General features: G+C 43.9%; 1 protein-coding gene across 1 annotated transcript in view; it reads left to right on the top strand.

Moving 5' to 3' along the window:
* The window catches only part of PAPPA (pappalysin 1), a 248,894-nt gene that overhangs the window by 124,528 nt on the left and 97,925 nt on the right, over nucleotides 1-26,441 (top strand). The window contains exon 10 of the mRNA XM_061201000.1: nucleotides 18,413-18,606. Within this exon, the coding sequence (XP_061056983.1) occupies nucleotides 18,413-18,606 (194 nt within the window). The remainder of the gene's footprint in view (nucleotides 1-18,412; nucleotides 18,607-26,441) is intronic.

The following is a 26,441-nucleotide window of genomic DNA, read 5'->3' as shown; positions in this document are numbered from 1 at the left end:
CAAACCCCAGGTGCTGCCTATTTGGGTAGATCGGGTTTGACTGAAACACAACTGTGCCCCTTGGTTTAGATATTTGCTACTACAGAGACAGAGTTGGGTAGTTCCTAGAGACCCTGTATGGCCCACAAAGCCAAAATATTTACTATCTGGCCTCTTACAGGAAAAGTTGCTGACCAACTGCTGGCATAGATGGATGAGTCTGTAGGTGGGTGAAAGAATAGCCAATTAGGGAGGTCAAGGCAGATGAGAGACAGAGAGGTGAGAATATCACCTCATCCATCTCGCCCCTCAGCCTGTAGCAGCATAGCCGTAATTATATTCACTCCCCACATTTTTTGTGTACACGTCAGTTTCCCTCACCCTTGAAAGAAGTCATCCTGCCCATCCCTGTGTTCCCAGCATCCAGCTAGAGCCAGGCATTGTCTGATGCACTGAATCAAATGATACTTCAAAGCAGAAAAGAGTGGCCAGAGGAGCCCAGGCAGCTTACGGCCTAAAGCTTCAGACAGCAGCCTGGATCCTCCCTGGGCTGTAGAAAGGGGCACGTTCATATTTATTAAGAACCTACTACGTTGTCTCATTTCAAACCCACAGCATCCCTGACAACCAGGAATTCTCATCACCGCTTTCCAGATGACACAGCAGAGTCCCCAGTGTTTAAGTGACTTTTGAGAAAGTGACCTCCATTCAGTAAATGTTTATTGAGCTGGAAAACCAACACAAGAGGACACAAGCTTTCGCAAGTGTCACATCCCATGCCAGCAGTGTGCCACACACAGGGCTCTCCTCTCTCCTCTCTCAATCTTCTCGGGGCTGCTGGAAGGCGGGGATTATTACTCCCATTTTACGCAAAAAGAAACTGAGGCTCAGGGAGATGAAATGACTTCCTTAAAGCAGGTGATTATTAAGTGGCAGAGCTGGGATTTGAACCAAGAACTGCCCAACTTCAAAACTAGAGGAGCCAGTGCCCTCCTCCAAAATACCAGACCTTCTGAACCAGTAGAAGTGATGACATATGGATATGTGTTTCCAGCCCTCTTCCATCTCTTCATCTCAAACAATAGTCATAACAGTAGAAATTGCTCATTATGAATTTAATGCTTTTCCTCTGTTAACTCCTTTGACTAATTGTGTTGACCCTATAGATAAGGAAAAAACAGAGAGATGTTAAGTAATTAACCAAGGCTCCCAGTAAGGGATTCCAGCCCTGGAAGTCTGGCTCTTAAACCCTCAGGTTGAACCACTAATTTATGCTACCTCTTCATCATTAAGATTATCTAATAAAAATGTGTACTCTCAAGAGCTGAAGAGCCTACCAGCAAACAGATAATGAGAAGGGGAAACAATGAAAGGTGCAAAAGGAATTTCACATGACAGAAGGATCTGAGGGTCTCTTTAAGAAACACTGACTGAAGTATTTGTTTACAGATCATTAACTCCTCAACAGAGGAAGAACTAAAAGCGATTTTTTTCTTGGCTGATACTGATTAAGTACCAAGGAGAAATTAAGATAAAGCAAATCTGAAATTATAATAATTTTTAAGGGACTGGATTTTCAATTTTAATTTGCCAGGAAGAAAGATAAAATATTCTACCCCTGGTGTCTGCAGCTCCCCTTACAAACTCTAGGGTTGCCTTCTCTGGCCTCAAGGCAACAGCCTCAGGGGTCCTGCAAAGACAGCTGGAAGCAAATGTGATCCATCTCACACTAGTGTTTGTCTCTATTAAGCTCCTGCTGCATACAAAGCTATGTACTAGGCAGGATGCAGATGGGAGTGACAATTGGCCTAAGAAGAAGTCCTTCATTGGAGGACTCCAGAGGGCAGTGGTCCTTAAAGACGTGTAGGGATCGGTGTGAGGGGGCCCCAGAAGGAGTGGGAGAACCCCTGGTTGGGGGTGGTGAGTCTGTGAAAGCTTCCTGGACAGCTGGCCTCAGTAAGATCGGGTGCAGGGGCTCTGCTGATATAAAGGTCCAGAATGAGGGTTCTTCTGCAATACTGTGAGTAGACCAGTTGACCTGACACAGCAGCACAGGGGACTGCTTCTAGCTCCAGGCTTGGTCCCCAAGCATCTTTTGCCAGCTGTGGAGTGGGAGCTATGTTCCTTACTTTACAGGGTAGCTGTGATATAGTCTTTCATACATTTCTGAATTTATTCATCACATATTTGTTGAGCACCTCTTATGTGTCAGGTTCACGCTAAGGCACTGAGGATGCCACATCTGCTGGGCTTGGGACAGATCCTGTTCTTCAGAAAGTGATCAATATATATCGATTCTTATGGTTATTAAAAATAATAATCTAGTTCTTACAAGTAGAGAACACCCCGTCCCTGGAAGAGATCAAGCAGAAAGTTCAGAACCGTCACTCAGTGAGGCCATGAAGGGGCTTCTATTAAACAGCATAAATAGACATACTCCAGTATTTTTCCTCCCTCACCTTACCTGGTTCTTTCTTGAACTTAACTTCCAAGGCCTCTGAAATGTTACCTTCTTCCAGTTTTCCTTAACCTCTCTGGCCATCCCTACACAGACATGTTCTGCCTACCTTTTAAATATTCTTTCTCCAAAGTTCCATGATGAGCTCACTACCCCTTCTACACACCCTCTCCCTGACCCCATCATTCAAAACCAAAGACTCCAAAATCTCTGTCTGCAGTCTGAGGCCTTTTTCCTGACCTATGGACTTGTATATCGAATGATTCTATCCGATGCCCTGCAGGCACTCAAACCCAGCATATCTGATACAAGGCTTACCATTTTCTCCCCAGACCTGCTGCAACTCCTGTTTTTCTCAGTCTCAACTGCTGATGCCACTAGCCAACCAGACATTTGAACTAGAAGCTTGGGAAACCTCCTTCACTCGTCCCTCTCTGTCATTTCCCACATCCGAACAGTCACCATTCTGCCCATTCTACTTGGAACACTTTTTCCCCCCAAATCAGTCCTGCTTCTCTCTCCCTACCTGAGTCCCCCGACTCCCCTCACTTGAGCTCCTGCCTGGACTACTGTACGAGAACTCGAACAGGTTCCTGGCTCCCCATCTTTGATTGCACCAATCTGTCCTCCAGTATAATGAGAGCAAGCTTCCTAAAATGCAAATGTCGTTCTGTCCACCTCCTTTTAAAAGCATCAGGTGGCTCTGCATTGCCCTTGAGATAAGTCTCAATTCCTTACTGTGGCATTCAGCATCTTCTGTGCTTTGCACCTACCATCCTGTTTCCAGCTTCCTCTCACTTGCTCAGAGGCCCCCCCCACCCCCCACCTGGAATGTATGCCCCACCCCCATTCCTCCTCCCAGAGACTTAGCCCAGGAGTTGCCTCCTAAGGGAAGCCTTCTCAAATCTGGGTAAGATTGGGTCGGGGGGGGGGGGTCCCTCCTCTGTGATCCTGCAGCATCTCCTACCTCAGAGCAAACTACGGTGCAGTCAGTCACTTACTTACTTGCCTCTCTTAGTAGCCCCTGAGCTCCTGGAATGCTGAGCCCCAGTTTAATTCATCCGACTTCCCGGGATTCAGTCCAGGACCTGGCACATAATTTGCAGCTCAGTAAATATAGAATAAATGAGTGAAAGAAGGATATATTTCTTAAGAGACAATTTTATTCTTCAGGCAACAAAGTGTGGTAGAGCTTTGTTGGTCTTTAGAGTCAGACAAACCTCAGTTGGACTCACAGCCTTTCCACTTTCTAGCTGTCATCTCGGGCCAGACGTCTCAGTCTTGAGTAGCTCTGTACGGTGGTTCTGTGCCCAGGCTCCGGAGCTTGGTTGCTTGGTTCAAATCCCAATTGTGCCACAAAAAGGGGTGTGGGCTACTTTAGTTTCCTCATCTATAAAACGGCAGTATTACCATATTGATATGCCACAGAGCTAGAAAGCACCCTAGGAGTGTTTGCCATTAATGCTCTTTGAGCTTTATTTTACTTTCCTGCAAAGCAGAGACAGCTGGAATGGTCACTCCTCTATCTCACAATACCGCCCATGGTCATAACTCTGACAAGGTCCACACGTTTTAGAACATTAGCAGAAGCGGCAGGCAGTACCAGTGGCTTGGGTGAACTCTGTGATAACCCCCAAATCGAGCTGCTTTTCAAAACCAAGTCCCAGTTTCCGCTGGCTTCCTTTCTGGGCGGGAGCCTAATTAACTAGTAGCTGGAAAGAACTGCAGGTAGGCCGCCCCCCAGGCAGAGAATTCAAAGGGAAGTGGAGAACTGTGTAAATAACACTGCTTTAAGGGGCATTTAAGCCAATGGTCTTTGTTAAGGAAATTGATGGCTTTGTAAGTACTGCCTCTGAAGGGAGTACTTGAGTTGACGGTCCCTCATCTCCCCTCATAAATTCCCTAATGGACTGTGGGCCCAGAGGCTGGGCCCACGCCTGTTCGATCCCTTGCCAACAAAAACTCAGATTCCCCTTGAAAAAAAAATTTTTAAGGTTTAACCAAAACATGAGTTACTGAGCCCTTGCAGTTTAACTGGCACAAGGTAGCCAAGACAGATTGTTTCCTTTAGGGAAGGGAGACTCCTGATTCTTCACAGAATCTTTTTTCATGCTAGATGCCCGCCGTGCTAGGCGTTTTCTATACCGCTTCTCATTTTCATCCCCCTAACATCTGGGAAGCGTCATTATTTCACCAATTGCCAAAGAAGAAACTGGGACTCAGAGATGAAGTGCGCTGCTCATCAACACCCGGCTAATTAGTGACGAGCAGGGATGTGCCCGCAGCTCCATCAGACCCCTGAGCCCCCAAGTACCACAGAATCGCAGGGCATCTCAGAGAGAATCAGATCAGCTTGTCTCATTAGCTCCTCCTCAGCATCCACATCCACACAAAAGACATGAACTGGGCAGCAGGGGTGGATGGGAGAGTATGGATTTTGGAATCACAGTAGTCAGGGTTTGATTCCTGAAACCTTAGGTAATGCCTTACCCTCTTTACACATCAATTTCCTTGTCTGTTAAATGGGGATAATAATAGCACCAAATACATAGGACTCTTCTAGGATTAAATGACATTACATATTTAAAAACATTTAACATTGTGCATGGCACAGACCAGGTCATCCAGTCATTCACTTAGCAAATACCCTTATTGCATGGTAGCTATCATTTTTGTTTGTTTGTTTTTATTGAAGTATAGTTGATTTATAATGTGTTAATTTCTGCTGTACAGCAAAGTGATTCAGATATATATATATATCTATATATATATATATATTTTTTACTTATATTCTTTTCCATTATGGTTTATCACAGGATATTGAATATAGTTCCCTGTGCTATACAGTAGGACCTTGTTTATCCATTCTATATATAATAGCTTACATCTGCATGGTAGCTATCATTTTAATTAGACAAGTAGAGAAGTACAGTAGAAGTAGTCTTCTGTTGGAAGACAAAGAGAGGGGCAGGTAGCCCTCCTGAGTGGATTGCTAGAGGGATTTTCCAGAGGAGTGTCTGGTTAAATATAGATAAAGGATGAATGGAGACTAGTCATAGGAAAAGCAGCGTTGGGAATCTGGGGGGAGCTTCTGCACAGGTGGGGAGGTGAGAGGGCACATGGTCCGTTCAGCCTGCCTGGAGCTGAAATTAGATTACATTAGAAAGAAGGCTGCAGAAGCAGGCAAGGACCAGATTATGCCTTGTTAATTGTCATCAAGCCTCTGTCAGAAAATGCTGAATGAATAACTCAGTACATTCTGAGGTAGCCAATTTCATTTTCAGGCCAACTGTAGTTTGTTAGAAGAGTTTTTTGCTGTGTCCCCTCTGAGCCTTCTCTCCTTCAGGTTAAGCATCTCCATACCTATATGAGCATTGCTTAGTGATGGCGCCTACCTTGGGCCCCATCCTCTGACCATATCCTAGTTCATCAGTGGCCCAGAACTGGTCTGTCCAGCCATCTCTAGGATCAGAGGGGGCTTCTCTGACCTCTGGTGTAGGATCAACTGTCTTCTCAGTAACGTAATCTGCAATCTCACGTTCTTGTTTGGGCCAATGCCTTCTCCAGTTGGTAGAAACTGATCTCAGGATGACTGCTACTCTTTGGGACTTTTTTTGAGCATGAATAGTTATGCTGACCCTTATCTGTCATCTCTGATGAGAAACAACAGTGGTTTTGATTGATATTTTCAAATATTCCAGGTTAACTCTTAAGATTTAGGACCAATTCCCCTTCTTTTCTATCCTTCTTTCTCCTTCTCTCTCTTCCATCTTTCCTTCCTTCTTTCCTCTCTTCTTTCCTTACTGGGAAGAAAGGGAGAGACATACACACACGTTTCTATAAAAAACAAAAAAAATACAGTTCAATAATACAAATCAAGCATATAGATTCAAATTAACATAAAATCTTCTCCAGGAACAGAAGAGTGGTCTACCCATCATGCAAGATAAAGAAAACTTACGTCAGTGCAGTTCTGCCTCTTGACTGGGCTTCTGCTCTTCAGAGCACTGCAGCATGTGTTATAACTTGGAGAATAAAGAAACTGTGGCGTGAAGGCCTCATCTTTTTGGTCTTATCTTAACCATCTGGCAGGGGGACAGTCTTCAAGGCTGGCCAAACCGACCAGGGCTCAGGGTGAGAGGGATCCATTTTGACACTCCAGTTTCTTGCGTGGGAACCCCACCAAGAACCCAGCACACTGTGGTCACGTTAGTCACTACAGTTATGCCAGACTCGGGTAACTGGCTTGGTTTTCATGTGGTGCCTTCGATTCCTTGGCTGCTGTTAACATAGCATCCACATGTCTAAAATTCTGTCTTCTCTGACATCTTGAGGATGCCTTAACAGACTGGTGGGCTGCTTGTTTTGCAGGATTGAAGAATAGATATGCATATGTGCATATACTGACTTTTATTTGAATGCACTGTTTTGCTTTATGCTCACATACATGGATTTCTCACAGACCAATTTCTGTTTAATATTGCATATTCCCAATATTTATAGAATGAGCCTTAATTAGCCAATCAAACCCTTGGCCCATAACAATGAACTGTGCAGCATGCAGTGAGTTACTTAACCTTTCTGAAACTCTGAAACTTTCACTTGCTGTATTTGCAAAAGGAAGCATGTAGACTAGATCATTTCTAAAGACTTTTGCAGTGCTAAACCTTTATTCATTCATTCATTCATTCAGCAAATATTTCCTGACTGTCTTCTATGTTCTGGGATTGGAATGCAATAGTGGGCAAAACAGCCTGTGTTTCTGCTTTCTTGGAGCTGCCATTTTACTTTAGAGAGAATGCAATGATCAAGGAAACTTTGAAGAAGCAATATAATACTATGTAGAAAATAAAATAGACTAGTGGAGTAGAGAGAGACTGGAGTGAAGTTAGCATGGTTAGAGAAGACCTCTGTTAGGCAGGTGATAATCGAGCTGAGACTGACTCAGTGAATTGGAAAGGCCATGTGATGATTTGAGATGAGTTCTAGATTGTACCTGTGATAATAAAATGTAGAACAACAACATGTTTAAGTGTTTTCCATAACACTATTTTATCTGATCATTACAACCACTTTCTCTAATGGGTAGGAAAAGTGATATTGTCATTTTTTTTTAATAGACAACAAGAATGAACCCCACAATGATGATGTATGTTGCCCAGCACCAAACATAATCTGGTGACAAAGCTGGGCTTCAGATGTTGATTTCCGGTCCCTTGTTCCATCTGCTTTTTGTTATAGTCATCTTCTACATTCTTTGGAGAGTTCTTCTGTACCCTTCTCTGTTTTAATTTTGCTGAACCCATTTCCCCACCTTCAGACTGAAAAATGGATTTAATGATTAAAGGAAAGGTACAAAAATCAAGAAGCAAATACATTTTTTTTTAATTTATTTATTTTATTTATTTATTTTTGGCTGCGCTGGGTCTTCTTTGCTGCTCGCGGGCTTTCTCTAGTTGCGGCGAGCGGGGGCTACTCTTCGTTGTGGTGCACGGGCTTCTCATTGCCGTGGCTTCTCTTGTTGCAGAGCTCGGGCACGAGGTGCGTGGGCTTCAGTAGTTGTGGCACGTGGGCTCAGTAGTTGTGGCTCGCGGGCTCTAGAGCTCAGGCTCAGTAGTTGTGGCGCACAGGTTTAGTTGCTCCGAGGTATGTGGGATCTTCCCGGATCAGGGCTCGAACCCGTGTCCTCTGCATTGGCAGGCAGATTCTTAGCCACTGCGCCATCAGGGAAGCCCGCAAATACATTTTAGAATGAATCAATTGAAGGGAATCATAAAACAGTTTGATTTAACTTTCTTTTTTACTCAAGGGGAAACTGTAGCCCAGAGAGGGAAATGACTTGGTCAAAGCTATGGGTATTTTAGTGGACATTTATTTTAGACTCCAGTTCTCTTGACCAGGCTGCTGATCTTGAGGAAGTGTCCCATTCTTTCTCCCTCCCTCCCTCCCTCCCTTCCTTCCTTCTTTCCTTCCTTCCTCCCTCCCTCCCTCCCTCCCTCCCTCCCTTCCTTCCTTCCTTCCTTTCTTCCTTCCTTCCTTCTTCCCTTCTTTTCTCTCTCTCTCTCTCTCTCTGTTTGGTGTGGAGTGACGAGATCACATTAAAACCGCTGATACTCCATTTGTAGTTTGCTATCTTTTATCACCCTTTTTTTTAACCATTTTTTGCCGACTTTCTGCATATGAATGTTTCAGATTATTCTTCTGCATTTATTATTAGCTTATATCATGCAAAACAAATCTCATTTTGTTACTTCCTGCTCATACTTTTTTTTATAAATTTTTTTTTTATATGAATGGCTGGATTTTATTTATTCATTCATTTATCTATTTATGGCTGTGTTGGGTCTTCGTTTCTGTGCGAGGGCTTTCTCTAGTTGTGGCAAGCGGGGGCCACTCTTCATCGCGCTGCGCGGGCTTTTCACTGTCGCGGCCTCTCTTGTTGCGGAGCACAGGCTCCAGACGCGCAGGCTCAGTAGTTGTGGCTCACGGGCCTAGTTGCTCCGCGGCATGTGGGATCTTCCCAGACCAGGGCTCGAACCCGTGTGCCCTGCATTGGCAGGCAGATTCTCAACCACTGCGCCACCAGGGAAGCCCCCTGCTCATACTTTTAAAGGCCTTTGGGTCCTAGGTATCACCCTTCCTCCTGTCCATGCTTAGAATGCCTATTTCACGGCCACTGTGTCATTCACTGCGGTACTGAATTTTACCCCTCTTTCATAGTATGAGATCGTGCTGGCAACCAAAATAGACCCAGCTGAAAATCATTCAGGGCTTTGAACATTCTGCACTATTGGATGTATTGTCATTTATTAGGATCACTATCTTTGCTTACAATCTTTTTAGGCCATTCAGAAAACTATACTAAATTCAAGGTGATGTAAATGTATCTTCAAGTTTCAATTCATAAGACCATCAAATCTCTTTATTAAATTTCAGTCTAGTGTGCACCACCTTTTCTCTCCAGATATTCCATTTCTTTGCAGATTCAGTCAAGAAAGAAAATAAAACAATATGTAGGACAGATGGTGAGATGTCTTATTGGAAAAAACTAACATGGGATGCTTTATATAGGATTGGATTTTCCTCCTCAGTATGTGCTAGGATTTATAATATGACATCATTATAATTAATATTTTCATTAAAATCTCTCTACAGTACAATCTACTGAAACAGATTCAAATCAGGTTTGAGACTTCTTCAATACAATCAATAACAGAGATTCTGAAACTCGAAAGAACTTTGTTAATTCATCATTTACTGAGTACCTGCTATGAGACTGGCATTGTCCTAAGAATTAGGGGTGCAAATAGAAGTGTGATTGGGGCCAGCCCAGAAATATCTTACAATCCAAGAGCTATACACAATCACTCATTCATTCATTCATTTGTTCATTTATTTTTTTTTATTTTTTATTTTTTGGCCACACTGCGCTGCATGAGGGATCTTAGTTCCCTGTCCAGGGATCGAACCCATGCCCCCTGTAGTGGAAGTGAGGAGTCTTAACCACTGGACCGCCAGGGAAGTCCCTCATTCATTTATTCTTAAATATCAATTACATAATATGGGGAGGCAGTTTTCTTGATCCTAAAGAAAGAGGTACATTTTGGGATAAGCTTCCATGAAACTTATGTCATCTAGAAGGAGGAGAACAATAATAAATACAATTTATTTTTAGATAGTGAATAATACTGTGAAGAAATAAAATAAGATTGTGTGCTACTTTCTAATGGGGTTGGAGGAATAAGATGTGAACTTACTGTAAGTAGGCAGGGTTGTTATTTGAGGAAGTAATGTTTGAACTAAACCCTAAGTGCAGAAAAGAAGAGATTGTGGAAAAAGCCAGGGGAGAAAAAGTATTTCAGGTAAAGTAAATATCAAGTTCGAGTTTTCTGGAACAATAACAAGTTTGGCTTATTTAAGGAATAGACACTTGTTGAATGGATGGATGGATGGATAAGTAAATGAATGGAAGGCAGTGAGCAAGCAGGATAATAGTAGGAGATGGTCAGATAAAGTGGGGACTTGGCCGTGATACAGTCTTTGGATTTTGTTCCACGCGAGGAGTTTTAGGTTGGAGAGTGGCCTGATGTAGTTTATGTTGTTAAAAGAGTACTCTAGCTGTGCTCTGGAGGAGGGAGGATGGTGGCTTAGATTAGGGTGGTAGTGATGGAGCAAAAGTGGATCTTTCTGGAATATCCTGAGACAGAAGAGTCTACAGGATGGGCTCGTGAACTTTATGTGGTATTGGAGGATGAACTGAAAAAAACAGAGATGACTCAGAAGGTTTTAGTCTGGCCATTGTCAGGCAATGTTATCGTTTACTAAGATGGGGAAGAAAGGACTGTGGGAAGAATCCATTACTTTTGTTTTAGACATGTTGATTTTGTGATGACTTTAAATAGATATTTAAGTAGAGATGGCATTGCAGGCAGCTGGGACTCAGAGAAGAGGTCATACCTAAAGAGATGTTGGAGTCATCGGCACATCCATACTCTAACATTTTTATTTAAATATTGGGACTGGATGAGAGACTGTAGATAGATAAGAAAAAGAGGGCCCAAGACCTCACCCTGAAAGCTGGCAGCATTTAGCAGAGGGAAGCAGAAGACAGCATATGAGTCTGTGTGGGAAGAGCTGAGAGCCAGAAGGGGCTAGAATGGCATGGTGGTGTGGAATCCAGGAGGGAAGTACTTCAAGAGGAAAGGAGTGGGCGATTTCTTCACATGTTTCAGGACTGTTGGACGTCATAGTTAGTTTTAGCAATGCTGAGGTCAATGGTGACCTTGACAAGATTGATTTCTGTGGGGTGGTGAGTTCAGAAGCTAGGTGGGAGTGAACTGAAGAGTGAATTGTCGGAGAGAAAGTGGGAAATGCAAGTTTAGATAACCCTCAGTAAATTTCACTATGAATCATGGAAAGGGAAATGGGAAGTAGAAGACAGAATGGTAGGGATATGTGAACTGAAGGTAGGCTTTAATTTTTTTAATTTTTAAAATGTACATTGCTCCCTTTTTTAATTAACAATTTTTACATAGGCAATATCCTGCTTTGCTGGTTTGGAAAAAGAGAATCGTGACTCAGGGAATAAAGGGAAATGGTTTGTGCTAGACAAGTAGTGATGCAAAAGAGTGACAGGTCAGGCTTCATGGGGCTGAAGGTGCTAGAGTTAAATCTTGATGGAAGACGCGAAGGCGAGGACTACTAGCCTTTCAGGCTAAGGAAATAAGAGGGGAGTGGAGAGCCCTGAGGCGTGAGTTCTGGGAAGGAACTCTATGCTTTTAGAGTGGAGGGGTGGTTGGAAATGAGAATAGACAGGGAAGTTGGAGCTGGATTACAAAAGGACTTGAGTGCTAGATGGGGAAGCTCAGATTTTGCAGGAGTCAATTAAGAACTTCAGACACGGTCAGATTTAGGTTAGTCACTCATAGGCTGCTTTATGAGAAGGTGTTGAAGTGGGGAAGACCCAAAGCCAATTACGAGAGTGTTGTAGGGGGCGAGTGGACAGAGGAGGGGCTGTCCTGACGGTGCTCTCTGTGGGCGTGGAGTTGGAGTGATCATTTGAGACTACGTCCAGATTCACTCTTCTTTTCCTAGTGCTTTGGGTTTGCTAGATGGTGCCTGGTTGTCACAGTGAAACACAGCAAGGAGTTTCTGGCCCACTTTGGTACGTGGCTGGCCCTTGAAGGAACCAGAAGCCCACTGAAGCTCCTCAGATTCAGTAGACCTAATCGGCATCTGAAGCTTGTTAGTGGATTCATGGTTCTTTAGAAGCCCTTCACCACCCTGTCTTTTGTACTCTGGACCGGCTGATCTGGTGGCGGAGGTTAAGAACAAACCTTGGTTTGAATAGAACTAAGTGAGGTCAGCGATGTGGGTTTGCCTTGAAGCCTTTAAAAGATAGGCAATGTAAAATCCAGATATTTCTGTTCCAGAGGAAACATTTACCAGTACAGCCGCCACCCTGCCTCCAGCTTCCCCTTTATAAACCTTCAGGGGTTAAGCACTCCACCCAATTTCCCCTGTTCCAAGAAGCTATTATTTGGACACAAAGATTGTGCATTTTTTTGGTCTCTTTTTGTTGTTGTTTGGGTGAATTGTTATGCGGCATGAAGTTTGTTGTGGTTGGACCCATCCTAAACCAACAACTGAACTTAAAAAATACTATTTTTTCTGGTGTTTAAAAAATAGTAATCATTGGACTAAAAGAGAATGTCCTAATGCCAATCCTGTTCTCTCAGCTGGAAATAGAAACAGATGCTAACTTCTCAAAAGCTGACCCATCTTCATTAACAGGAAGTTTAGAAAGATAGGTAAATCTACCCATCCTTTGGAAGGCAGGCCACAAAAAAAGGGTGTGTTCAAATTCTTTGTGTCCTCCTTGAGTCCTAAACCAAATCCATCTCCTATTACTTATAACTCTCATCTCTCCACCTGCAGGTAGTCTTATTTTTTTCTCAGTGGGCTCTTGACTTAGTAACCCCATTAGCTTCGCAGACTTGTTATACTTAGCCCATACCAGGGGCTGTTGTGAAAAGTGAAATCAGAGATTCCCAAAAGTAGTATTGAAACTTCGTTAAAGATAACAAGCTATTTTGTTCCAGAATTATATACTGGAAACCCGATCTGGTAAGGTGGCATGGTGCAGTAGAAAAGGCATTGTATTATGGGCTTAAGAACCAACGTTCTGGCAAATTTTCTTCTAAAGGCTTCAGAAAATTACTTCAACTTTGCGAACCTCAGTTTCCCTATACGTAACATGAAATAATCGCGTTCGGCTCCAAAGTCATCATCATCATGATCATCATCATCATAGACCATTTATTGATCACCTGTTATAAAGTGCTTTACCTGCATTTACCATTAGTCTATAAGTTCTGTGGGATCCTCAGGATTCCAGTGGTATCACACATTACCAAAGTTTCTAATCAAGGTAAGTTAATCAGCGTCCCCCAGTTGGGCTGAAATAGTTGCGCTGTAAGTAATTATTTTCTTTTTCCTCAGGTTGTTGCTCCCCCCCCAGCCCCCTTTTTTTTTTTGGTTTACTTGGTTCCTTGCTGTTTATATTGAAAATAGCCCATGCACTCTCTTCAATCATTTCTATTCTTGAAGATTCCTTAGGATCTAGGGCTGGGTAAATAAAAGTAGACATTTCTAATTAAGAAGACTTCTCCTCCAACCCCTACCTCACCCCAGTATCATCATGGTTAAGAATAAGTCCTGTTCCTTTAAGACTTGTATCACTTTCCATCTCTAAGTCTATTGTGCTGTTTGAACATACCCAGCACTTTGTGGAGGCAGTCTAAAAGGTAATCTTGTTTTCATTTTACAGATGGGAAAACTGAGGCACAGGGAGATGACATAACATGCCCATGCTTATCCAGTAATCAGGGACAGATAAGGAGCTTGAATCCAAGGCTTCTAACTTCAAGGATGAGAACTCTTAACAATAGCTCAAATGCCAGCCTTTGCTTATACTTAAAAGTAAACTTGTTTTATCTCCCTGAGACTTGGCTTTCCAAGCTTTCAAACAGGGGTGACAATCCCTGCTTATCTCAGATAGTGTCCTTCAGACATGCTTCAGGAGTGCAGAGGCATGGCAGTTCATCTTGATGCTCCAGACAGATGGAAATTGAAAATTAAGTCATTGAGAATCGGCATCAGCTGTGTCTGTCCAGTTACAGAGTGTCCATCTACCTTGGGCTCTTGGAGCTGAGCTCATCTCTGGCAACTGAAAGCGCAACCAGGAAAGACAGACCTGGCAGTGTCTCCCCACCAACATCAAATCTCCTAGCTGCTTAGAGCAGATTTCTGAGTGTCTCACTACATGAAAGAGAGTGAATCTGAAATGAGGAGTGCCCTCGTATCAGGGGAAGGTGGGGTAAGATGGAGAAATTGGACTTCCCAGTGGAATTCCGCTGTAAGCTAGTCACCACTGGTGTCCCAATTCCTTTCCCTTCACCCCGAGACCCAGTCTAAAGAAACGTTTCAAAGGGTACAGAGCCTAAACTATATTTGGACGAGAGTATGTGCATCTAGGGTGCTGAATTTTCCTCATTCATTCATTCAACAAGTATTTGTTTTCACAATACCCCTCCCTGTGGGATGCATTATTATCAATGCCACCTAGCTACTACCTGAGAAGGTAGGGGGCAGGATGCTCAGTGGACCTTGGTTTTGACTTCAAACTCTTTTCCCTGAAACCTGCTCAGCTCCCAGCATAAAGCATTCAAGAAGCACCAAGTAAAATGGTGTAATGAAAACAGGAAGGCTGGTTTTGTTTTATTGTTTTGTTGTTGCTGCCTTTGTTTTTCCTGGCCACACATTTGTATTCCATTCCTCACCCTCCTTTCTTCAGTACTGGGGGCATGGGAGTAGAGTGGGAGAGAGAATTCCCCAGATGAAGACTGGCAGATGCAGCTCAAGGGCCCCTGGGACTCTAGTAGCAAGAGAAACTGAATAGCAGAGTGCAGGGATGTTATTCAAAAAAACGGACTCACAGTAGCTTTGTCAGCAGAGTCTTGGGGGAGAAAACAGTTCTCTCTCTCTCTCTCTCCCCCTCCCCCTCCCTTCCTCCCTTCCTCCCTTCCTCCCTTCCTCCCTCCCTCCCTCCCTCTCCCCTTTCCCCCAATTTCCTATCCCTCTTTTAACCCTCCCTCTGCCTATCTATCTATATATCAACTATCTACATACTACATATAACTGCCTATCTAAGTACATATTTACCTACCTATGTCTACCTCTGTCTCTCCTCCAGAACCTCCAGGGTCCACTGGCTCTAAGCAGACAGATAGATTGAGGTCTTCAGCATAATCAGGAAGAAATTAGCCTTCACAAGAACTCAACTCTAGCCCCAGTTCCTGCCACTCTGAGGTCTCTTTGATGAGGAAATGAATCAACTTACCGTAGAGAGCAGATCATGGGTGATCTTATGATAATCTTACCCTATTTGTCTTCATATTCGAGGAAAGGAAAGGTGGTACCAAGAGTCTGGCAACCCCGTGACCTTATCCTCAAGAGGGTGTGCCTTCATCATTCTGCAGATACGGTGTGCAGGGGGAAGACCTCTCTGCTAGATATCAGAAGTCCAGGATCCTACTTCTAGCCCTACCACCAACTCTCTCTGTTGTCTGGAAGCAGATGCCTTACCTCCTATGGCTCTTAGTTTTCCATTCGATAAAATAGGTGAAGGGGCTGGGATTGTACACATCATCTCATGAAACCACTGCAGCAATGCTGGATAAATATTATCTCCATTTTTTTTTTTTAATGAGGGAAATGACGTTCAGAGAGGTTGGGTTATGTAAGCCCTGTGCTGCTTGTATATGGCAGAATTAGGATTTGAACCTAGTTTTGCCTGATGCCAAAACCTATGCCCTATGCAGTTCCCTTTATTGGGTTTCTAAAGAGTAACGTCTGGACTGATGGCTCATCACTCGTGGATTGGGCCTGAGTTTTATTATATGTAAGTTGGCTACATTCACCAAGAGGTTGGAGCTACTGAGAAGTGCTGAGCCTGTATTCTTTCCATGCTTGAACTGCCAGGCATGCTACTGGTCACTGGAGTCCTCAGCTGGCTCAAACTCATCCTTAAATAATTGAATTATAATGGATTGATTTATTCTGGCTCTTTTGATAGTATTTCACTATGTAAACTGTTTGCAGAAATAAACAAGGGATTTTGGAGCTTGGAAGGGGCTCAACATTTTGCTGCCCCTGAATTCAATGATTCCTTTTTTCAGATAGTCAGCATCACAGAAATCCAAGTCTTATTTCTACTTGACCCGGGCTCTTTCTATTTGGGGGAATGCTGCTTGAAAGGTTTTCAAGTGAGTACTGATTTTACAAGCTGATTAAATTCAGCCACTTAGGAATAAATTGAACCCTTAGGAGAAGAGTATTTTTTCTCTTGACCATTATTTTATTTTATTTTTTTTAAAGGGTTTTTTTTCTTTTCTGTTTTGTTTTTTTTTTTTTTTTTTTTTGATGTGGACCATTTTTAAAGTCTTTATTGAATTCGTTACAATATTGCTTCTGTTTTAAGTTTTGGTTTTTTGGCCACAAGGCATGTGAGATCTTAGCTCCCCGACCAGGGATCGAACCCACACCCCCTGCATTGGAAGGCAAAGTCTTAACCACTGGACCGACAGGGAAGTCCTTTGACCATTATTTTAGAATAAAGCTCATTCCTGTCCATTTCTTATGAAAGTTGTATGGCTATCCTGAGAGGTTGTCCTGGCTGGGACAGTGATTTCTGTATTACAGATGGGAAGCCAGAAGCTGAGAAGTGACGCTAATTGTGCAAAGTTACATAGCTAATATAAGGGGCAGAAGCCAAACCCTGGTTAGAAGTGGGGCTTCACTCCATTATTTTGTAGTAAGTAGGGGAAGGATGGCCTAGATCAAGCAGTATCCTCAGGGTAACCATGTGTTCTGCGGTATTTAGATTTTCTCAGGATATGTGCCTATTGCCTGGACAGTTTTTACTAGCATTCTCTCTCACTCTCAAAGTGCATTATTTGGATAATAAATTATAAGGTCACTCCAAAACACTGGATAGGGACTAGATTTTGAGGAGCTCACTGCCTTTTGAAGGAGCTGCTGTATGTAAACATGATGGCCGCACAGTGTGATAAGTGTAAAGATGGGGATCTTTGTAAAATAGGAACCCACATAGGAGGGGACACTTAGCTTTTCCTAGAAGAATTGGGGAAGTATCACAGAATACCTGACATTCAAGTTATTAAAAGTTGGGCAGGGTGATCTCTTTTGGATGGCTACTTCCAGATTTCTCCTTGTGTGGTTCTATATTGCAACACCAAGAAACATGTACTGTATATGTCCTACTTACTTAGAAGGCATCCAGTTAATTCTGTGCTTCTCTGATCTTTGTTCTTGCAGCTAAGTGAGCATCATTGCAGCCAGCTGCAGCTTTAAATTGTCCCAAGCAGAACTCCTTGCTGGGATTTGAATTACATGGGAGCTTGAGAACTCACTTGGCCTTTAACTGAAACGCCTAATATATCCAACAAGGCCCTAGAAGCCTAGCACATTAGACAGGAAGGGCTCCTGGAGTCTCGGTAGTTTCGTCCCCTTCAATGATGATTGAGCCCAGAGAGGGAAAGAGATTTGTCTAAAGGAACAGAGCAATTTAATTACAGACCTGGGACTGAAGCCAGAGTCTCTCATGTATCAGTGCACTCTTTATGTCAAACTGTAATCCTCTTTAGAGTTAAATAAACCTCAGTTTGAGACTATGAAGTTCTGTGGTGACAGATAATGTACCCAGAACTTGGACAGTGAAAGCCTGAGTTTGAAACTAGGATCTGGCATGAACACACTGAATGACCTTGGGCAAATTATTAAAGATATGTGGGATCTCAGTTTCCTAATCTGGAAGACTAAAATAATAATTTAAATAATAACATCTTTCTCACAAGCTTGCTGTGGGGCTTATTTGGGGTAATGAAGGTGGAAATGTTTGTCAACTTTTGTTTGTGTGTGTGTAGTAAAAATCACATAAGACAAGGTCTACCTTCTTAACGAATCTTTAAGTGTACATACAGTTTTGTTACCTATAATCACAGTGTTGTACAGCAGATCTCTAAAACTTATTCATCTTGCATAACTACAACTTTATACCCATTGAACAGTAACTCTGAAATCTCAACCCCCTCCTGCCAGCCCCTGGCAACCACCATTCTACTCTCTCCTTCTATGAGTTTGTTTTACATACATCATATAAGTGGAATCATACGGTATTTGTCCTTCATGTAATGTCCTCCAGGTTCATTGATGTTGTCATGTATGGAAAGATCGCCTTCTTTTTAAAGACTGAATAATATTCAGCTGTGACTCTCAGTGATGGCTTGACCACGCTGATGATTCTGCTGATCTGATTCTATAGCTGCTGATGATAGATGAGGCCAAAGAACAAACATTGATCTGGTCTCTCCCTTCTATGTCTGTCTCCTGTAGATGAACCCAGCCGGTGCTATTTCCATGATGGTGATGGGGTATGTGAGGAGTTTGAACAAAAAACTAGCATCAAAGACTGTGGTGTCTACACGCCCCAGGGGTTCCTGGATCAATGGGCATCCAACGCTTCCGTATCCCATCAAGACCAGCAGTGCCCAGGCTGGGTCGTCATCGGCCAACCAGCAGCATCCCAGGTAAGCTCCCAGCCACACGTAACATTTCCTGCAGACGTTCTGAATCTCTGCTCTGCCCCTCAAGGTTGCCCATCACAAAGGCAGTGTCATTGGACATGGCCACTTGACCATATCTCTAGCCAAATGTAATTTTTTTTTAATGCATATATAGGGAATTCCCTAGCAGTCCAGTGGTTAGGACTCCACGCTTTCACTGCCAAGGGTGCAGGTTCGATCCCTAGTGGGGAAACTGAGATCCTGTAAGCTGCGCAGCGTGGCCAAAAAAAAAAGGCGTATATAACTATTATATTTTTATCAAGTATTCCTCCATAGGACTGTACCATTTTATAGTCTTATCAGGAATGTATGAAAGAAAGTGTTTGTTTCTCTTCAATTTTAACAACTGAGTGTATTGTCAACTTTTGGATTTTTACTATCTCCATAGGTAAGAAATGTCATGTTGTTTTAATTTGCATTTCTTTTACTATAGTGAAATTGAGGTTCTTTTTGTATGTATCATGGTCATGTTCCTTTCTTTTTCTATGAGCGGTCTCTTTATCCCATTTTTCTATTGGGACTTTGGTCTTTTTCTTCTTGATAGTTAAAAGTGGTTTATATACCAGCGAGACGAGCTCTTGTTTGTGATCTATGTTGAAAATATTTTCGCCCAGTCTGCAATTTTTCTTTTGACTTTGCTTATAATGCTTTTTTCAAAATTTTTTATAGTCACTTAAAAAATTTTTTATTGATATGTAGTTGATTTACAATGATGTGTTAATTTCTGCTGTACAACAGAGTGACTCAGTTCTATACATATATATTCTTTTTCATAATATTTTCCATTATGGTTTATCACGGGATATTGAATATAGTTCCCTGTGCTATACAGTAGGACCTTGTTGTTTCTCTATTCTATATATACTAGTTTGCATCTGTTAATCCCAAACTCCCAATCTTTTCCTCCCCTACCCTCCTCCCCCTTGGTAACCACAAGTCTGCTCTTTATGTCTGTGAATCTGTTTCTGTTTCATAGAAGTGATATCATATGGTATTTGTCTTTCTCTTTCTGACTTACTTCACTTAGTGTGATAATCCCTAGGTCCATCCATGTTGCTGCAAATGGCCAAATGCAATTCTAAGGTCTCATGAGACCTGTTTGTCAGCGATTGGACATGGAAGGGTTAAGGGCAAGAGACATCAGCATAGTAGGGGTAATGACTGTCCTCCTGTGTCCCTACCTATTGTAAGTTATAGTTGGGGAAAGCTCTCCATTTTGGATATACCACTGGAATTCAATGGGATAAGAACAAATTCTTGGGGAGAGTCTCACTTTTGAGGGGGGCAGAGTGTCAAGTTGTGTGCTCCTTGAGCACTCTCCTGTGAATTAACAATGCCTCTACCGTGAATTTGCTGTGTGGCTTTGGGCTAGTCTTCCCACCTCTCTGGGCCCCCATTTTCCCCATCTTTAAATTAGAGAGTAGTTGAGCTGGATGATCTCCAAGGACCTTCCCAACTCTAAAAAGCTGTGACTCGTTCCTTAGTCCCCGAATGCACCATTTATGTCCCAGGGTTCTTCCCCAAGGGACTGTCAGGTTAGTTGAGGGAGCAAGAGTGTTGGGGCCACCAGAGCTGATGTGATTCTAGGGATGGCCATACTGTCCCCAGAGCCCCCTTTCCAATTATCCTGCTGAACAAGCACCTGCCTTCCTCCGAGATTCCTGTTTCCCAGAGACACGACTCAGTGCTTCCTACTGCCTGGCCCCATAGCCGTTTCTGAGGCTGGCCTCCCTCCTGGCCTTGCAGATGAGCCATTACTCCTAGCCATTCCTCTCTAATATTGCTTCCCTGACTTACGGTTGGTGAGGTAGCTGGGGGAAGGCCTGGTTTCTAGATGAAAGAGAAATGTGACCTTCTGGGGCCCAGTGAAAATCATCGGAAGAGGTACAAAAGGAGTCCAACCTCACTTACAGTGTTTATTTGATCATTTTTTTCATTTATCTGATTGTGTTTACATGCATTAGATTCTTTCTTTATTCATTTGCTTCTGACTGCCCCAAGGAGGATGGAAAGAAATGGAAGCGTGGTATTCCCTGACGTTTCCCATGTGTAGTGCCAGCCGGGTGCATGAATGAATGAACGAACAAACGAATGAATGAATAAATGAGTGCTTGTGTAGGCCTCATCCTGCCCCGTGCCACCTCTGTATTTGCTGTATCCATCTCTGGTTACACCCGCACTCTGAACTCTAATGACCTGTTTCTGTGTCTGGCTCCCCCTTTAGACTGCTAGTTTTGTGAAAACAGTTTTGAGGTTTTATTCACTTTGTTCCCCCATCTTCAAGCACAGGTCTAGATAAGACTAGGAGTTCAGGAGATGTGTATTTAATTGACTGTAGATACACACACACACACACACACACACACACACGCACACACACACACACACGCACATTGCTACCTCTCTCACACAGAGTGTCCTGCTTCAGGAACAGCAGGGCTGGCCAGCAATAGAGCCAGGAATTCCAAATTCAACACCTCCATCCAGTTCCTAGAAATGTTTAAAAAACATCATTCAAACAAGGGTATTATTAACACACTCAGAATCTCACATGAGCAAGTGTTGAGGTAGCAGCTGTGCTTAAAAACCACCCAAAGTTTATTGCTACTAATGTGAGAAAAGGAGAGAAAGAATTTTCCAGTCTTAGCATTTGAAAAGAGACTTTGCAGGGCAATTATTCCAGTCTCCTAAGGAGGGGGCTGTCAGGAATCATAGGTGATTATCTCTTCCTAAACAAAAATCCAATTAAAAAAAAATCATTATAAATACTGGCTCTTCGATCTACAAAGAGGAGATGAGGAAACAAAATCATCCTATTGAATTATTCATTGTAACCAATTTTATTTTAATGAAATCGACTAGGTTCCATTACTCTGGGCTTGGACATAATCTTTGTTACAAGGAGACTTCAGCTGTAACTAAATTTGCCGTAATGAGATCAGCTCACTGGAGAATACAGGGTCAGGGTAGGGGATGTGTGTGCCGTCTGGGTGCAGGGCTGGGCAGGGCGGCCTGGAGGCCTGCAGAACAAAAGTACCCCCCCCCCCCCCCCCCCCCGTTCCCTGTCTCAAAGCAAGTGCCTAGAAGTCATTCACACACCGCCCCCATCATGGGCAAGCCAACATGTGCGCACACACACACACACCCCCTGCGTAACTCTGAGTAAAGGCTCTTCCTGGCGCGTAAACGTAGCTCCCTTCTGACAACAGAGAAGAGGAAGAAGTCTAACCGTGGCCTTCATTACCCTGTACAGTGATTAGAGGAGGCTGGTGGTTAATTTTCACCCTGTCAGGGCCTCCAGTGAAGAGGTTGATGGCTTGAGAGAGGGAGTTGGGGGGTGGTTTTTAGACGCACCGTGTGTCCCTTACCTTCCCTCAACACAATTATACACTCCTCCTCCTCCTCCCTCCTCTCTCTCTTTCTCTTTCTGTTTCTTTTACACACATACAGACAGGCACGCACATGCACAAACACATGAACATCCTACAGGAACAGACCATGTAGATGCAGGGACCCCTATCCAGAGAGTGAGTACCAAAGCACAGGGAGGAGAGTGGGGGAGGGAACCAGCAGTTGTCGAGGTCCACCAGCCACTGTACTGGGCCCTCATACACACTTCATAGCCAACGCCCTCGCCCATTCTTCAAGGAAAGAATTATTACTTAACTCTGAGAAACTAAGGGGTGGAGTGGTTTCTCCAGGGTCACACAGCCCATAGTGGAAAATCTAGGATTAAAAGGATCTCATGGAAGGTGACATTGGGAGCTTGGGAATATGTGGTCCTGTCCAAGAGCTGCAAGTAACTGGATTCCTGCAAAATATCACTGTGAATCAAGCAGAAAGAGTCGTGGATGGACAGATCTTTGTGTTGGTGGTACTGTGCACACTCCATGAAGTGCTTGATTTCTCCTCCTCCAGACTTCCCGGGCCCTGCCCACACCTTGAGTTCAGGAAGCTCCCATTCCCTGTCTCAGTGGCCCTGTTCCTGGTACCCTGGTGTTCGCTAGGATGCTCCATCAGGTTAGGGAGTGATGAAATGACCTCAGTTGTGTCCATTTCCTTTTTACAAACCAGTTTTGTCCCACTCTCTGTCTTTCCCTGATGCTGCAAAAATGATAAGTGCAGGTGTTTGTCGGAGGTCTGTGCCGAGGTCTGTGCTGGAGCCCGCGGAAGAACCCAAAGAAGTAAAAGACCCAACTCTGACCTTGTTAGCGTGCAAGACTTAAGTGTGAGGATGCTATCGAGAGGAGTAGCCCTGTCAGAGTAAGAGGGCAAGTGATCACCGTGACTACTGCAGAGACGCCGCACTCTTTGTGGTAGATGCATCTAGAAAATGGTTGAAACTTCCGTTTCCATTTTTGTGTGAGCCCTCCACTTCTCATAGTTCCCAGTCTCTCTTTTCCCAAATTTGGTTAGAGCCAAGCTCCTCCACCCCGAACATTGAGTCTTCTATCCAAATGTTATCAGAAGTATCAAAACTTCCTGGCTCTGCACAGTGAGCTGAACGTTCTATAATAAGAGACATTCTTTGGATGTTTTGGCCATGCACCTTGCTGGCCCAGCTGGAATTCAAGAGGTCCCTGAGACAGAACAAAAATGGAAACGAGTCGAAAGTACTGAGTTATCTCTCTTCTAGGAACCTCAGCCCGATTTGGTTTAAGTGTTTGCAGAGATCTCGTCTTGTTCTCATTTTGTCTCCACGTCTCACCTTTCTCCGGTGCTTTACACCATAGGCTGCCAAAGTGAGATGTAGACATTCCTTCGTCCTGCCCCCACCGCCTGCATTTCCACCCAAGCCCGTTGCCTCCTGTCCAAACGGGTCCCTCCCTCCTGCAATGGCCTACGGGGGCGTTGGAAGCATGAAGACCATCAGAATGCACAGTGCTCTCCCAGGGATTACAGACCTTCAGTCAACCAAGCAGTGTATTTGGTTGATCCTTTGAGGGTAGCATTTAGACTAACCATTTCCAGGGCTGTAGTTTAAGGGCCAAAGTTAAGAAAACCTTTCTAAGAATGAGAGCTGTCCACAGTGAGATGAAGTGCCTTGTGATACAGTGAGCTCCCCATCACGAGGCGCCCAGGCTGAGCTGGTGATTGCACAGGAGATTCCTGCATTAGAAGGAGGACAAGGCTTGAGCATCTCTCCTTGCTTTGTGATTGATTCTGACTTTGTATCCACCAACCCATGGTGAGGCGTATCAGTTCTTTGCCACCTCACTCTGGGTCGCTATTACCTGTTCCTTGGCATGTCCATAAGATTGTGTGCCTCTATTAAAATGCAAATCATAATTTGTCTTTAGGGATTAATTCATTTATTCATTTGATTAAATGGAAGTATACATGAATCCTCTGCTGAGAAATGTGAGCAGGTAGAGAACGTGGGCATTCATGGGGTCAAGTGGAAATCATGCAGGTGTGGCTTTGCCCTCGTAGCTTTTCCTCTTACTTGGGAATCTTGAGCAAATCACTCCTCCAGGGACCTCAGTTTCCTCCTCTAGAAAGAGGGAATGATAGCCTCTACTTGGTGGAGATTAAGGGAGTAAATGCAGAGAAAACTGTTCTGTTGTTGTTGTTCGTTTTCCACTCATTGGGTAGTGCAAATGTGAATTCCCTCTTCCATTCATGTTAGGCCCGCCGCTGCACACCCTCACCCCAGAGCCACCCACGGGGACCCACACAGCACAGAAGCTCAGTCAACATCTGGTTGAGTGAATAAGCACAGTTTCCTTAACAAATGCTTCCTGCGTGCTCAGGACTGTACCAGGCATTTTGAGAAACTCCAAAGAAGTGCTGGTCCTTTTGTAGCCCTCAAAGTGCTCACTATTGCATGGGAGGGGTGTGTCCAACTGGAAATAGCAGCCAAGACCCAAGAGTATGAGATTTAGAGGGAGTTTCCCTGAGGAAGAAACCACACTGCTATCAGCTTACTCAGCCAGCAGGGATGAAAGCCAGCATGCAGGGATGGAAAAGTCCTTTGCCCACTTTCAGAAGGTCCTGGACAAATTATAAAAATAACATTTACCAAGTTCATCCAGGCTCTGCATCAAATTCCTTGAATCCTACTTAAACTGCTACAAGAATAGGAATCGCTGTTCTCACTTTACAGATTGGGACAGTTAAGGCTCAGGGAGCTGAGTGACTGACAAGTTTGGGGGTTCACAGTTCTAAGAGACAGAGGCAGAACCAGGATTCAGGCCGCTGTGTTCATCATAGGAGCCCAGGTGCAGGACGAGGCAGCTCACGCCTGCTGCCATGGCTGACACAGGAAAATAAGTGAGGAGAGCTGTCTTTTGCGTCTTTTCTTACGTAGTGTGCTTTCAAGGAACACAAGGAAAGTGGGAACCCCCCTCTCCAGGACCCCAAATATTGCCCTACTGTTTCTGCCATGCTTCCTACATCTCTATCTAAGGGCAGTCGTTCTTTTGGGTTAAGTATTGCCCTCTCCAGAAAGTCATTTAAAAAGCGTACATGAAAATACGGGAGAAACATAGGAAATGTTTTAAGTTGCCAAACCCTGAGTGTAAAAAAAAAAAGATTTCTTAGATTTTGGATCCAGTCCATGTCTAATTACTTCTGGGCTGTGGGAGAGAAAATGAAGAAAAGCACAAACAGGACAATTGTAGATGGAAGAAGAAACTTTGCTCCATTTACAGGTTTGTCACAAACCATGTGCTGTACCCAGGAAACCTTGAGGTGTTAGTAAGGGAATCGCAAGATGTGTGCATTCCTCGATGGCTCGCCTGGAGAGCAGGGACCATTTATCTGTGCCTTCTGCATCCTTGTGTCCAGAGGAAAGGAGCAGAAATCCACCGGGTTCTCTGGACATAAGGGTAAGAAGTCTTTCCACAAGCACCGACAATGCAGTGTAGGAAGTGCTGGGACAGGGGAACCGAGGGGAGGGTGGGGAGATATTTCCTTTGGGAGTGATTGCTGAGCTGTGACTGGAAGGATAAGCTGGGGGTAGGAGAGGGGTGTGCAAGGAAGGGCATGTCAGAGAGAGAGAGGCAGACAGAAGGAGACAGACAGACAGACAGACAGACAGACATCCAACAAAAGGCCAATAAGAAATTCAGGGGAAGTCAAGAGAGATGGGCTATGAAAATGATGCGGGGATGTCCTTCAGATGCTTGAAATTTAGACTTTATCCCGAGTTCGAGGGGGAGCTTCTCAGAGGTTCTAAGCAGGGGGCCAACAGATCAGATGTTCATTTGAGGATGAAGACTGACATCTATGAACACCTCCTGGGTGTCAGACCCTGGACGAGTGGGTCGAAGCACATTTTGAAACTGAGAAGTTTTGCTTCTCGTCTCTCAGAATGAAGAGCTGCCTTCAGTGCGGGAGGTGAAGGATTTCCCCTGTGCCACTCTTTCTTCTACTTCTTTCTTTTCTTGCACCCGCTACTGGTATTGCATTGAAACAGCCCCACGTGGAAATTTTGCATGGACGAGCAATTCTCTGATGCTGTTCAGATGATTATATTGGCAAAGGCCAGGGGGCAATCGTGGTCTCAGCACCCAGTGCTGAGGTCACTGCTGAGACGTGTCCCTTCACCGGCATGTGCAGGTCTTCTCACTGGTGAAATGGGACAGCATCTGCCAGTGGAGGGAGAGGAGGGAGGCCAAGGGGATGTGCCGAAATGTCAGAGAAGATTCCAAGCAGTTTTCCCAAATACTCAAGGGATCTGCTTTCTTCTGGTGGTTTCTGAATAATTTTTCAAGAGCACATGTGTGAGTCATCTAAGGAGACAGAACAGAAAGTCCCATGGTCTGTTACAGTCTGTCCCATCGGTGTGGGGCACC

This window comes from Eubalaena glacialis, chromosome 9 (assembly GCF_028564815.1).
Source record: "Eubalaena glacialis isolate mEubGla1 chromosome 9, mEubGla1.1.hap2.+ XY, whole genome shotgun sequence".
Taxonomy (NCBI): domain Eukaryota; kingdom Metazoa; phylum Chordata; class Mammalia; order Artiodactyla; family Balaenidae; genus Eubalaena; species Eubalaena glacialis.
This window is presented reverse-complemented; position numbering and strand designations above follow the sequence as displayed.